Genomic DNA, 12,837 nt, shown 5'->3' with positions numbered 1-12,837 from the left:
TTTATCTGCATGTACTATAGAAAAATATTCTTGGAAGAGTACTATTATTTTTATTTGTAACATTGCTTTAATCATTTTAATAGTACTTGGTTTTCCTTGTAAAACTGTGTCAAATAATCAGCACAATTTCTTTCGTTTTATGCAAAAATCGCAATATTGTTGCTACATCTCAGAGGATGTTTCTCATATCACAAACTGTCTTTCAAACAAAAGGTTGTACAAGCAATGGTCCATGTCACTGCCATCTGCAATCTATGTCAAATCTACAATCTATTAAAATGGTGTAAGAAGAGGCCATTGCAAAAGTCTTTAACGGTCCAGAAGTTGGGAAAAAAGTGCCAGTTAACATTTTTTTATGGTTTGATTTTCAGCTAATTATAATAGTAACAGACACTTTTTTTCCCAACTTCTGAACAGTTAAAGACTTTTGCAATGGCCTCTTCTTACACCATTTTAATAGATTGCAGATTTGACATAGATTGCAGATGGCAGTGACATGGACCATTGCTTGTACAACCTTTTGTTTGAAAGACAGTTTGTGATATGAGAAACATCCTCTGAGATGTAGCAACAATATTGCAATTTTTGCATAAAAAGAAAGAAATTGTGCTGATTATTTGACACTGTTTTACAAGGAAAACCAAGTACTATTAAAATGATTAAAGCAATGTTACAAATAAAAATAATAGTACTCTTCCAAGAATATTTTTCTATAGTACATGCAGATAAAACCATGCACCCAAACACTGACAAACGCACTGAACAGATCACCTACCTCTCCATATCGATGGCAGATGTCTTCACTAAGTCTTAGAATTAGCAGGAACTGATCATGAACCTACAACCTTTGCCACTATCACACCAGTGAGAAGTAAAGAGACACAATGGATCATTTTAGGACCCAGTAAATGTGAGCATATCAGTTTTAAAGTCCGCTTTCATTAAGGAATATTGTTGAAGCTTCGGTTTATGAGATCATGGAATAATATTAAGATGAAACCTTTTAAAATCTGAGTCTGTATCTAAACTGGACGTCTTTAGTTGGCTGCATGGAGCCAAAGCCCCATCGTCTGATATCAATCCCTGGAATCTCTTCATTGGGATTTTTCAGCTCAAAGTCAAAGTAGGACAACATGAGAAAGACAAACTGCTTCAGCTCATTTGTGGCGAAGAATCTTCCTGGACACATAGTGGTTCCTGCTCCCCAAGGCATGTTGTAGTACTTGAGTTTCTTCCCACCTTTGTAGAAATTGGTCTTTTTGTTTCCATCTGGCGTGAGAAAACGGTCATACTTGAAGGTGTAGGGATCTGGGTAAACTTCTGGGTCCACCTGAACAGCTATGTAGGGGAAAATGGCCACTCTGTCGCCCTTACGGATCTTGTACTCTTGCCCACTGGCCATGTTGATGGTCATGTCCTGCATAACAGCTCTCGTAAGGACCGGGGCGGCTGTCAGACGGAGGGTCTCCTCGACAGCACTGTCTAGGATGGGAGTTTTGAGGAGCATATCCCTAGTCAAGTCAATCAGCGGCCCGTCTCGTTTTACCTCCTGCCCCGTTTCTCTAAGTATCTCCTCGACTTCTTTCTTCACGGCGTTCATCGCGTCGGGGTGCTTCATCAGGTACAAGAACAGCCAGAACGCCGCAGGACCCGTGTTTCCTTGAGACGCCCACAGAAGCAGAAAAATGAATCGATCCTGCATGAACTCCTGCATGCCCCGTTCATCTCTCACCTGTTGCTGGTCACTGACCCAGCCGCTGATGTTGTCTCTGGATCTCATCTTCTTCACTGAAAGCGTGCTCCAGAACAGCCTTTTCAAACGCTCGGCCTCCATCTTCTCGCTGGGTCCCAGAACACCATAAGCCAGATTCGGGAATAACTGGTCATATTTTCTGAATTCCTTGAAAAGTTCGTCCGAATGCTGCCGGTCAATTTCCTTCGCCTTTTCCAAAGTTCCTGTACTTTTGACCGATTCGTTCCCAAACAGAGCCAGATAGCCAGCGCGAAACACAATGTTGTAGCTGAACGTAAAGAGTCCGGTTTCTTGCCATTGCTTGTCATCTCCTGATCCAACGCTATGGAGCATCAGATTCTGAAGATTGTACATCATTGCCTGAGTCATGACGACCAGACCATCTCCCATGAGATGTTTGGTACTTGATGCTTGGAGAACCTTGTGTTCGGTTTCCAAGGAATTATAGCCGAATACTCTGGCAACCAGCAGTTGTGCGAATTTAGTAAAATCCAGCTTTGTTCTGGCCTCTTTGACCACGGAGCCAAAAGAGAGTGGATCTGTGATAAAATGGAAATAAAAGCCTCCCAGCTGGACTGTGAAAATATCTCCGTGTTTTTCCTTCATTCTCTGCAGGAATTTGGCCGTGTCCTTCCTGAATTCCAGCACATGGCCAAACCAGGGAATAGGTCCCTTATCTAGAGGGGGCTCTCCAGCTCGTCTGCGGCGAAAAGACCCCAGAAGGTAGAGGGCACCTATGACAGAGATGAATAGAGCAAGAAGGATTTGGAGTAGGCTGCCCATGTTCCTCTCTTGGCGTGCTCTTGGTTGAACTCTGCTCTGTTTTTAATTATTCTTTCCTGGCAGCTGTGCTTATGTCCCGCCCCTGCTGTCATCATGTGACTTCCTGCAGTGCAGGACTCTCAAGTTTCTTTACAATATTGTTTCTTGTGTCTAGAGTTCAACAACGTTGTTTGCACCGCGCTCCTCCGTTACTTGATCTTTTTCATTTATTTTGGTCCGTTAATCTGTTAAATCACAATAAATTATGATCCGCACTCACGAGAACAGTCTTCTTTTCAGCCCCTGGAGGGATGTAATTGCTTTACACACTGAGGAAGGCTTGGTAGCCGAAACGTTTGTGTCTAGAGTTAGCACTTTTGTAATTAAATAATTTTTATGTTTGTTTTTTGTGCCATATTTAACAACATCAGACACTATTCAGATAATTTATGTAATCAGTTTTTAATAAACATTAAATAATTTCATTTCTAAAACTAATGCTATATTTACTATCAAATGGTCTGAGACCATTTCTCACAATTAACCATTTACTTATTAGCATGCATATTACTAGCATCTTGGCTGTTTATTAGTACTTATAAAGCACATATTAATGACCTTTTGTACATGAACATATTTTAGATTCCTTAATCCACCCCATACCTGAATTTAACAACTACCTATGCTAACTATTAATATTAATAAGCAGCAGAATAAAAGTTTATTGAGGCAAAAGTTGTAGTTAATTGGTCCCCAAACTAAAGTGTAACCAAAATAGGATTTAAATCACAATTTGTAAGTACAAAAGATTAATGAGCTTATTTAATAGTTTAATACTAATTATTCACATATGGGTAGTTGAGAGGAAACAGAGAATAGCTTATGGAGAGTTTAGCATATAATGTCTAGCTCCTACATAACAGTCTGCAGATAATGTAGTGATGTAGAAGGGAAAGGATCAAGGCTATTCCTATCACTGAGATGAGAGAGATCTGGTTGCAGTAGTTAGACATGACCTTGATGGTGCAATAAAGGTTACCTTGAATCATTGCCTGTTGCTAAATGCCTTCCAATAGCTGCATTTACTTGACACAAAGCAGAGCAATAACGAATAATCTGATTAATCAGTACAGTTCATTGAAATCTAAATAGGATGTCCTATTAAGATTTGAAATCCTATTTCCTTAAATATTGAATTTAATTATATTTTGGTAAATATTGAAGGTAATATATTAGCTGAATATCACTGATATGAACTATTCAGAATGAGTTCTCCCATAGCTTTAAACATGGTTGAGATTTTTTTTATTATTATTATTTGCATTATAGTAACAGGCCTTTTAGGCCATTTAGCCCTTTAGGCTTTTATTAAAAGTGACTTTTAATTTAGGAAAAGCTGTGGTCAGGTTCATTGGGTTAGATTACAAGGAGCTCTGTCTTCACAAGGCTGCAAAGAAAGTGTTGCTCCTTTGACCAGGCCAAGTGGGACAGGTAAAATGCAAATTGAAATGATGGAGTTTTCAAGTTGGAACAACAGGTAAAGCTAAATACCGTATCATCTGTGTATATAGAGAAGCTGTGTGTCTTCATGATTGAGCCTAGTTAGGTGGAGTATATTTCAAAACACTAAAACAGGTATTATTTAATAAGACTTTGGCTCCCTTGCATGATACATCATGATGGGTGGAGGACCCTAGGTCATTTTCTTTCCAGCCCAAAGGGTGCTTCATCCTACTTTGCTAATAAAATGTCAAACAAGTAAACAATATACTGTCGCCGGAATAAACCACTCAAAGTTCCTAGAAACAGCATAACTCTAGTTTGGTATCTGAATGTAAACACACAGTAAACTACCTTGGAAATACTTAAAGGGATAGTTCACCCCCCAAAAAATGAAAATTCTGTCATAAATTACTAATCTTCATGTTGTTCCAAACCCAAAAAAAACATCATCTTCAGAGCACAAATGAAGATATCTATAATGAAATCCGAGAGGTTCCTGTCCCCAGTGTTGGTTGAGATTCCCCCTACTATGTCAAGTGCTTCGAGTACCCAGAAAAGTGCAACTTTTTTAAATAATTAGTAAAGTAACACATATAAATATGCAAGAAAATATCTGAGTTACTTTTTTAAATAAGTAATGCAAGTTACTTTGTTTCCCCATTAATTAATCACTAACACCTCTCCTTGTCCCCGTGTTGAGAGAAATTAGGAGTACCTCAGCAGCAGAGGCTCATCCCTCACCCTGAGGCTTATTCATTTCCTTTTTGGTGTGAAAGGGCCTTTACAGTTGCCAAAAATATAACTTGTGGGTTTTTGTTATTAAAAAAAAAACAGATAAGCAAGCCCCAAAATGAACGTAAAAGTAACGTAATGCATTACTTTCCATAAAAACTAACAAAGAAACACAATTAGTTGCTTTTTTATGGAGTAACATTCATAACACTTTTTAAAAGTAACTTTCCCCAACACTACACAACTATTACTTTCAAGGCCCAGAAAGGTAAAGACATCATTGAAGTAGTCCATGTGACTCCAGTGGGTCAAGCTTAATTGGAATGCTTTTTGTGCAAAGAAAAACTAAAATAATAACTTTATTCAACAATTTCTTCACTTCTGCATCGATCTCTGACATGTGTTCACGGAAGCACTTTGACTCATGTATGTGTCATGTACACAAATGTACCCCTAGCTAGCACCAGTGCAAATTCTCTTTTGGCTGTTTAAAAAAAAAAAAAACTACTGTCATGATTTACTGAAGATGGCAATGAAAAGGCGTGGGTAGTTATTTTTTGCAGCTGACCTAATTGCATATGCATTTGTAGGAGATTCTCTTTCAGACACAAAGTTTATGGGAGGAGAATTTTTAAATAAATCATGCAATGTGGTGTTGTGCAGTTACAGACTATGCCACTGGAAACAAACCAATGTATACAGGATACACATGTACTGCGGTTTGACTCTAACATCCGTTCATTCTCTAAAGCCACTATTCTCTGTTGGGCGCAGGGATGCTGGAGCCTAAGAGAGCAACTCGGGCTGCCACAGAGCTCACACACACACACACAATTTAATATCTTCAATTGACCTACACTGCATGTCTTTGAATTGTGGGGGAAACCCACAAAGACCCAAGGAGAACAGAAACTTCACACAGAAAGCCATCTTGACTAGAATTTGAACTGGTACCTTCAGAATACTAGATAATATAAATCCTTTTCTTAGAACCCTTTTCTCTAAACCTCTGTAATTTTTTTAACTAATTATATAAATTTCACCTCCTCAAAATTACATCCTTAACTGTGCATCTGTCACGGTGCACACACGAGGAGGACACAGGAACACGCAGACGAGGATGTAAACGCAAATAATAGTCTTTACTGAACAAGGCAAGGCAAGGCTTACAGACAGGAAACACCGGGGGTAACGAGTAGACCAGGCCACATTACACTGAACAGACGGGATAAATACACAGGATAATCATGGATAATTAGACAAACATGGCTGGACAAGCATTAACTAATAATCACATTAGACAAGGACAGGAAACAAAACAAATATGGAAACAAGAGGCGGGAACATATGACACACAGGACAGAGGACTGACAGCATCTAGGCTAGAAATACTCTTTCAGCCTTCTCTTGAATTTGTACGGAAGCGTATTGCATTCACTTGAGGAAAAAAAATCTACTCTGTTTTTCTGAATTAACGAGTTAATTATCTCAGAATTACGAGATAATTTTTAATGAAAAAAAAAAACGTTTTTGCTCTGTTTTTCTGAATTAATGACTTAATTATCTCGTAATTCTGAGATAATTAAGTCATTAATTCAGAAAAACAGAGCAAAAACTTTTTTCATGAAACATTATCTCGTAATTCTGAGATAATTAGGTCATTAATTCAGAAAAACAGAGCAAAAACTTTTTTAATGAAAAGTTATCTCGTAATTCTGAGATAATTAGGTAATTAATTCAGAAAAACAGAGCAAAAACTTTTTCATGAAACATTATCTCGTAATTCTGAGATAATTAGGTCATTAATTCAGAAAAACAGAGCAAAAACTTTTTTCATGAAACATTATCTCGTAATTCTGAGATAATTAGGTCATTAATTCAGAAAAACAGAGCAAAAACTTTTTTCATGAAACATTATCTCGTAATTCTGAGATAATTAGGTCATTAATTCAGAAAAACAGAGCAAAAACTTTTTTAATGAAAAGTTATCTCGTAATTCTGAGATAATTAGGTCATTAATTCAGAAAAACAGAGCAAAAACTTTTTTAATGAAAAGTTATCTCGTAATTCTGAGATAATTAACTCGTTAATTCAGAAAAACAGAGCAAAAACTTTTTTCATGAAACATTATCTCGTAATTCTGAGATAATTAAGTCATTAATTCAGAAAAACAGAGCAAAAACTTTTTTCATGAAACATTATCTCGTAATTCTGAGATAATTAAGTCATTAATTCAGAAAAACAGAGCAAAAACTTTTTTCATGAAACATTATCTCGTAATTCTGAGATAATTAAGTCATTAATTCAGAAAAACAGAGCAAAAACTTTTTTCATGAAACATTATCTCGTAATTCTGAGATAATTAAGTCATTAATTCAGAAAAACAGAGCAAAAACTTTTTTCATGAAACATTATCTCGTAATTCTGAGATAATTAAGTCATTAATTCAGAAAAACAGAGCAAAAACGTTTTTCATGAAACATTATCTCGTAATTCTGAGATAATTAGGTCATTAATTCAGAAAAACAGAGCAAAAACTTTTTTAATGAAAAGTTATCTCGTAATTCTGAGATAATTAGGTCATTAATTCAGAAAAACAGAGCAAAAACTTTTTTAATGAAAAGTTATCTCGTAATTCTGAGATAATTAACTCGTTAATTCAGAAAAACAGAGCAAAAACTTTTTTCATGAAACATTATCTCGTAATTCTGAGATAATTAAGTCATTAATTCAGAAAAACAGAGCAAAAACTTTTTTCATGAAACATTATCTCGTAATTCTGAGATAATTAGGTCATTAATTCAGAAAAACAGAGCAAAAACTTTTTTCATGAAACATTATCTCGTAATTCTGAGATAATTAGGTCATTAATTCAGAAAAACAGAGCAAAAACTTTTTTAATGAAAAGTTATCTCGTAATTCTGAGATAATTAGGTAATTAATTCAGAAAAACAGAGCAAAAACTTTTTTCATGAAACATTATCTCGTAATTCTGAGATAATTAGGTCATTAATTCAGAAAAACAGAGCAAAAACTTTTTTTTTCTTTAAAAATTATCTCGTAATTCTGAGATAATTAAGTCGTTAATTCAGAAAAACAGAGCAAAAACTTTTTTCATGAAACATTATCTCGTAATTCTGAGATAATTAAGTCATTAATTCAGAAAAACAGAGCAAAAACTTTTTTCATGAAACATTATCTCGTAATTCTGAGATAATTAACTCGTTAATTCAGAAAAACAGAGCAAAAACTTTTTTCATGAAACATTATCTCGTAATTCTGAGATAATTAAGTCATTAATTCAGAAAAACAGAGCAAAAACTTTTTTCATGAAACATTATCTCGTAATTCTGAGATAATTAAGTCATTAATTCAGAAAAACAGAGCAAAAACTTTTTTCATGAAACATTATCTCGTAATTCTGAGATAATTAAGTCATTAATTCAGAAAAACAGAGCAAAAACTTTTTTCATGAAACATTATCTCGTAATTCTGAGATAATTAGGTCATTAATTCAGAAAAACAGAGCAAAAACTTTTTTAATGAAAAGTTATCTCGTAATTCTGAGATAATTAGGTAATTAATTCAGAAAAACAGAGCAAAAACTTTTTTCATGAAACATTATCTCGTAATTCTGAGATAATTAAGTCATTAATTCAGAAAAACAGAGCAAAAACTTTTTTCATGAAACATTATCTCGTAATTCTGAGATAATTAGGTCATTAATTCAGAAAAACAGAGCAAAAACTTTTTTAATGAAAAGTTATCTCGTAATTCTGAGATAATTAGGTAATTAATTCAGAAAAACAGAGCAAAAACTTTTTTCATGAAACATTATCTCGTAATTCTGAGATAATTAGGTCATTAATTCAGAAAAACAGAGCAAAAACTTTTTTTTTCTTTAAAAATTATCTCGTAATTCTGAGATAATTAAGTCGTTAATTCAGAAAAACAGAGCAAAAACTTTTTTTTCATGAAAAATGATCTTGTAATTCTGAGATAATTAACTCGTTAATTCAGAAAAACAGAGTAGATTTTTTTTCCTCAAGTGAATGCAATACGCTTCCGTAAATTTGACCTTCCATTGTGAATTTCTGGGAAAAGACAAAAAAAAGTTCAAATATAAAATAGCAAGTCAAAAAATGGTATGGCCTGGTTCTTTCATTTGGAATTTAATGTCTACATTTTAAATGATCATTTATTAAAATAAATCCAGGTAAACACATAAAGACTGGTAAAAAATTGGTTTCAAAATGCCACTGTACTGCATAACATAATATAAGCAAACTGTACTGCATGATAAAGCAAAATAATACACATATGAAGCAGTTTTGGTAAAATTGGAATATATTATTGTTTATTTTAATATAACATAAAACATATAACATTAATATAACATAAAATAGCAAAATGTTTGTTTGTTTTTTTTTTGTATCCAACCAGTTATGCCTTAGGTTGTGCCTTGTTGTTTTATTTAAATGTATGCACATAGTGGGCTTCATTACCAAGAAAAATTCCTTGGCAGAACATTCTTTCTGCTTCTGAATTTGATTATGATTCTGATAATAAAACATATCACATCTATCGAAACTTCACTGAAGCTCTTTCATATCCATTGAGCATTGTGCTCCTGAGTTCTAACAGAGTAATTTTTAATGTGAAGAGTCAAGGCTACCGTTATCTTTATGATAAGAATGTTTGGAAAGACCACTGGAACTGATTCAGCATATCTCAGAATCACTGAACTGTTGAAAGCAGTGTCAATTCATGAGCATTTTAGTTTGACAGCAAAATGGTGATATATACAGTATTTTTTCTCCTTTTTGGACACCTCACAGAGTCAAAGAAATTCAGAGACATGCGCATGATTTTGCTTGTGGAAAGAATTTCAACAAATTTTATTGAGAACATTATATACTGGCATATAATACCAAGCTAACATAAACTGTACAGTGTCCATGTTGATATCTGTCTTATAAAATATATTTTATTGTAAATATTAAAAAAATAATATATATACTGTATACTGTAGTAATACATTCTATAGTAAGCAAAAAGAAACCATAGTGAGTCACAGCATTGTTGGCATAACTATTAAACTGCGATAAACACAATGAATCTTTTACATTGGCTCAGGTAAGAAATTATTAGGTCGTTCAGCACTAATGCTCAGGTCATGAGCTTGATATCGCTGAACCGCCTTCAACTCTATAGCTCCACCCTCACTTGACATGACAGATGAACTGTTGGATTCCTCAAGCAGATACTCTCTTGGAGTTTTGCAGGAATTTCTGAGTCGTCGCCAGACTTTTTTGTTCAAAAAGATGTACAAAGCGGGATTGACGAAAACATGCATGAAAGCAATACATTCTGTCACATGAATGGCAAAGTCAAAGTGTATGTTAGTGGTGCATGCATAAAAAATGTGAAGGTCTTGCAAAGCACGCAGGAAAATGAGCACACTGTAGGGGAACCAGAGGAGAAAAAACATGACGGTGAATCCAGCTTCCTGTCTAAACACCTTGACAGTGCTCCTCACTTCAGCAACACAAGGAAGTCTGATGGAACAAAATAGGAGCACTAGGAACGGTACGACGAACCCAAGTATGTTCATCTGAAATCTTCCATAGATTTTCCATCCGACTTTATCATTAAAGTAATAAGTGCAAATGTACTGGTCATGGAACTTTTGAGTCTCAACGAAGCTGACATGAACAGCTGCACCCAAAACTGAGAAAAACCACACCAAAACGCACATGATAGTATTCCTCTTTGGACTTTTGAAGATGCTGGTGGAAGAAACAATGCATGCAATGTCCATAAATCTCTGCAAGCTCTGACTAGCAACAAACAGGTTGCTGCTATACAAACTCACCATGTAAACCAATGAGATTGCCTTACAGCTTTGATCACCAAAAATCCACTCGCTGCTGGCATACACTGCCCAGAAGGGAAGGCTCAGTGTGAAAAGAATATCTGATATGACCATGTTCAGAGGCAACACCTTCCTCAGAGTTTTGTATTTGATGAACAATGTTAGAAGGGTCAAATTTGCAATAATGCTCAATGCACAGGTAATGGAGTAGAATACAGGTAGAAACACATGGCTGAATTCCTTTACATGTGTATTCTTGCAGAGCCCAAATTCCTCAAGTCCTTCTGCGTTATAGTAGTCCTCATAGCTGTTGTCCTCCATGGTTTGGAATCAGCTCTGAGTCTTTGTTGCAGATTTTTGTTACTGAGAGAGAAGTTTCCTTTTACTTAAGAATGAACTTCCCATCAGTATTTCCCCATCATTTCAATCTTCTGGAAAATCACAGTCTCCAGGAAACAAAACAAAGCCTGGAAAATATTAGCAAGCAGTGAACACCCCCTGAATTTCAGATTGTAAGGCAATGTCTGCTACGTAAAAGCAATTTTTTAGAGTAGACCTACATCAACAGTTAGAGAGGAAACATGCTTTGGGAGGAGCAGGAAAACAGCATATCACTCTGCCTCACACACAAACACTTTAAATGCAGTAGTCTTTCTTTTTTTTTTTTTTGATGTGTTGATTTACTATCAATACATTCTGAAAATGAGAGAAATAGCTTAGTTTCTTCCAGCTGGCTTTTTACCAATAAAATACTGTGTGTGATGGCATCACCCTTAAAGAAAAACATAAAGGATAACCATGGCAAGAATAAATGGAACTTGGAAGGAAACAGAAACACTGGAGACATCCAAAACAGAGGTTACAACCACAACAACTGACCCCAAAATGAGTGACTAAAAGCTTTGAGGTATGCATCAAACACACAGCACAGATTCCAGTGAAGCCTTATTTTGGGTGTGTAGTGTTTTCACAGAGTCATGTGACTGACAACAAAGAAAGCCTGATTTTCTCTCCAATCACGTGAGTGCTTCACTTTGCTTGTCAGAAGGTTCGGACCCCAGATCATCTTTTACAAGTATATTTTCATTCAGATTTATTCGGTTACATTTTTAAACACCTAGTCAAACATGTCAATTATTCAAGGCAAAATACCTGACACGTACAACTCTGTTATTCATATGTGTACGCTATTCTTCTATTACACCATATTGATATGCGTTGATACAGTATACTGACATTTATTGACACATTTTAATGGGTAAATTAATTTATCAGAGGGAGAAATTCAACACACACACACACACACACACACACACACAATGAAACCATAGAGTGTGTTGACTTTTGACAAAAAACATCCACTTACCCCCATTGAAAGGCTTGGAGGGGCCAGGACAATTTTTAATATAACTCTGATTGGATTCGTCTGAAAGAAGAAAGTCACATACGCCTACGATGCCTCGAGGGTGAGTAAAACACAGGCTAATTTTCATTTTTGGGTGAACTAACCATTTAAACAGGCTTTTGGCTTCTTTATTTATTACTGACCACCAGATGGCGCTTTTTTCAACACTCTGGAAGCTTTCAATCTTTTTCTGGAACTGTAAGGGGAATGCCTCAGAACTTTATGAAGCTGATTTCCACATTTCTAACACAAGGAAAAACACAGGGTATATAAACACAAGAAAAAATGGCCTAATTAAACAGCAAAAACAAACACAAGAAACAGGAACCTCAAACTTCAACATGAAAGTCTAAATATGAAGGGGATATGTAAAAGTGAAATTAGATACATTTTTACATTTGTGGGTTTACATTTTTTTTCCACTGGGTTCTATGTGCTTTGATGCAACATGTCATGGCATTTGTGTCCACAGTAGAAATGGTAAGCCGCAGTTCAAGTTGTTCATGATCACTCATTCTGAAACACTTGGGAACCAACAGTAAGTCTATCAAAAAATCCCTGAAAAACTGAAAACATTTCAACATTACAGCAGTACCCGTGCCTTCATCAGCAGACATGCCATCAAGTAAACAAACCTCCCTGAGAGGTCAGTTGCACTTAGGTGTACAGGTGCATCTCAGAAAATTAGAATATGGTGAAAAAGTGAAATTTTCATATATTTTAGATTCATTACATGTAAAGTATTTTTGTTTTTGTTTTAATTTTGATGATTAGAGCTTATAGCTAATGAAAGTCAAAAATCAAATA

At 35.3% G+C, this 12,837-nt stretch overlaps 2 protein-coding genes across 2 annotated transcripts; both read right to left on the bottom strand.

Moving 5' to 3' along the window:
• Positions 1 to 902: 902 nt before the first annotated feature.
• On the bottom strand, positions 903 to 2,536 carry LOC306845832 (5-beta-cholestane-3-alpha,7-alpha-diol 12-alpha-hydroxylase-like; the record flags this gene model as incomplete). The annotated part of the gene is made up of 1 exon (XM_079378808.1): positions 903 to 2,536. One exon carries the CDS (start codon positions 2,534 to 2,536, stop codon positions 1,004 to 1,006), a length of 1,533 nt encoding a protein of 510 aa, XP_079234934.1. The 3' UTR covers positions 903 to 1,003.
• A 6,895-nt stretch (positions 2,537 to 9,431) lies between these two features.
• Positions 9,432 to 11,117, bottom strand: LOC306846563 (atypical chemokine receptor 2-like). The gene has a single exon (XM_079380024.1). It carries the CDS (start codon positions 10,944 to 10,946, stop codon positions 9,873 to 9,875), a length of 1,074 nt encoding a protein of 357 aa, XP_079236150.1. The 5' UTR covers positions 10,947 to 11,117; the 3' UTR covers positions 9,432 to 9,872.
• Positions 11,118 to 12,837: the final 1,720 nt, after the last annotated feature.

Source organism: Barbus barbus, assembly GCF_936440315.1.
Source record: "Barbus barbus genome assembly, chromosome: 26".
In the NCBI taxonomy this organism is placed as follows: Eukaryota; Metazoa; Chordata; class Actinopteri; order Cypriniformes; family Cyprinidae; genus Barbus; species Barbus barbus.
The sequence above is the reverse complement of the archived record's forward strand: the minus strand, read 5'-3'. Positions and strand labels throughout refer to the sequence as shown.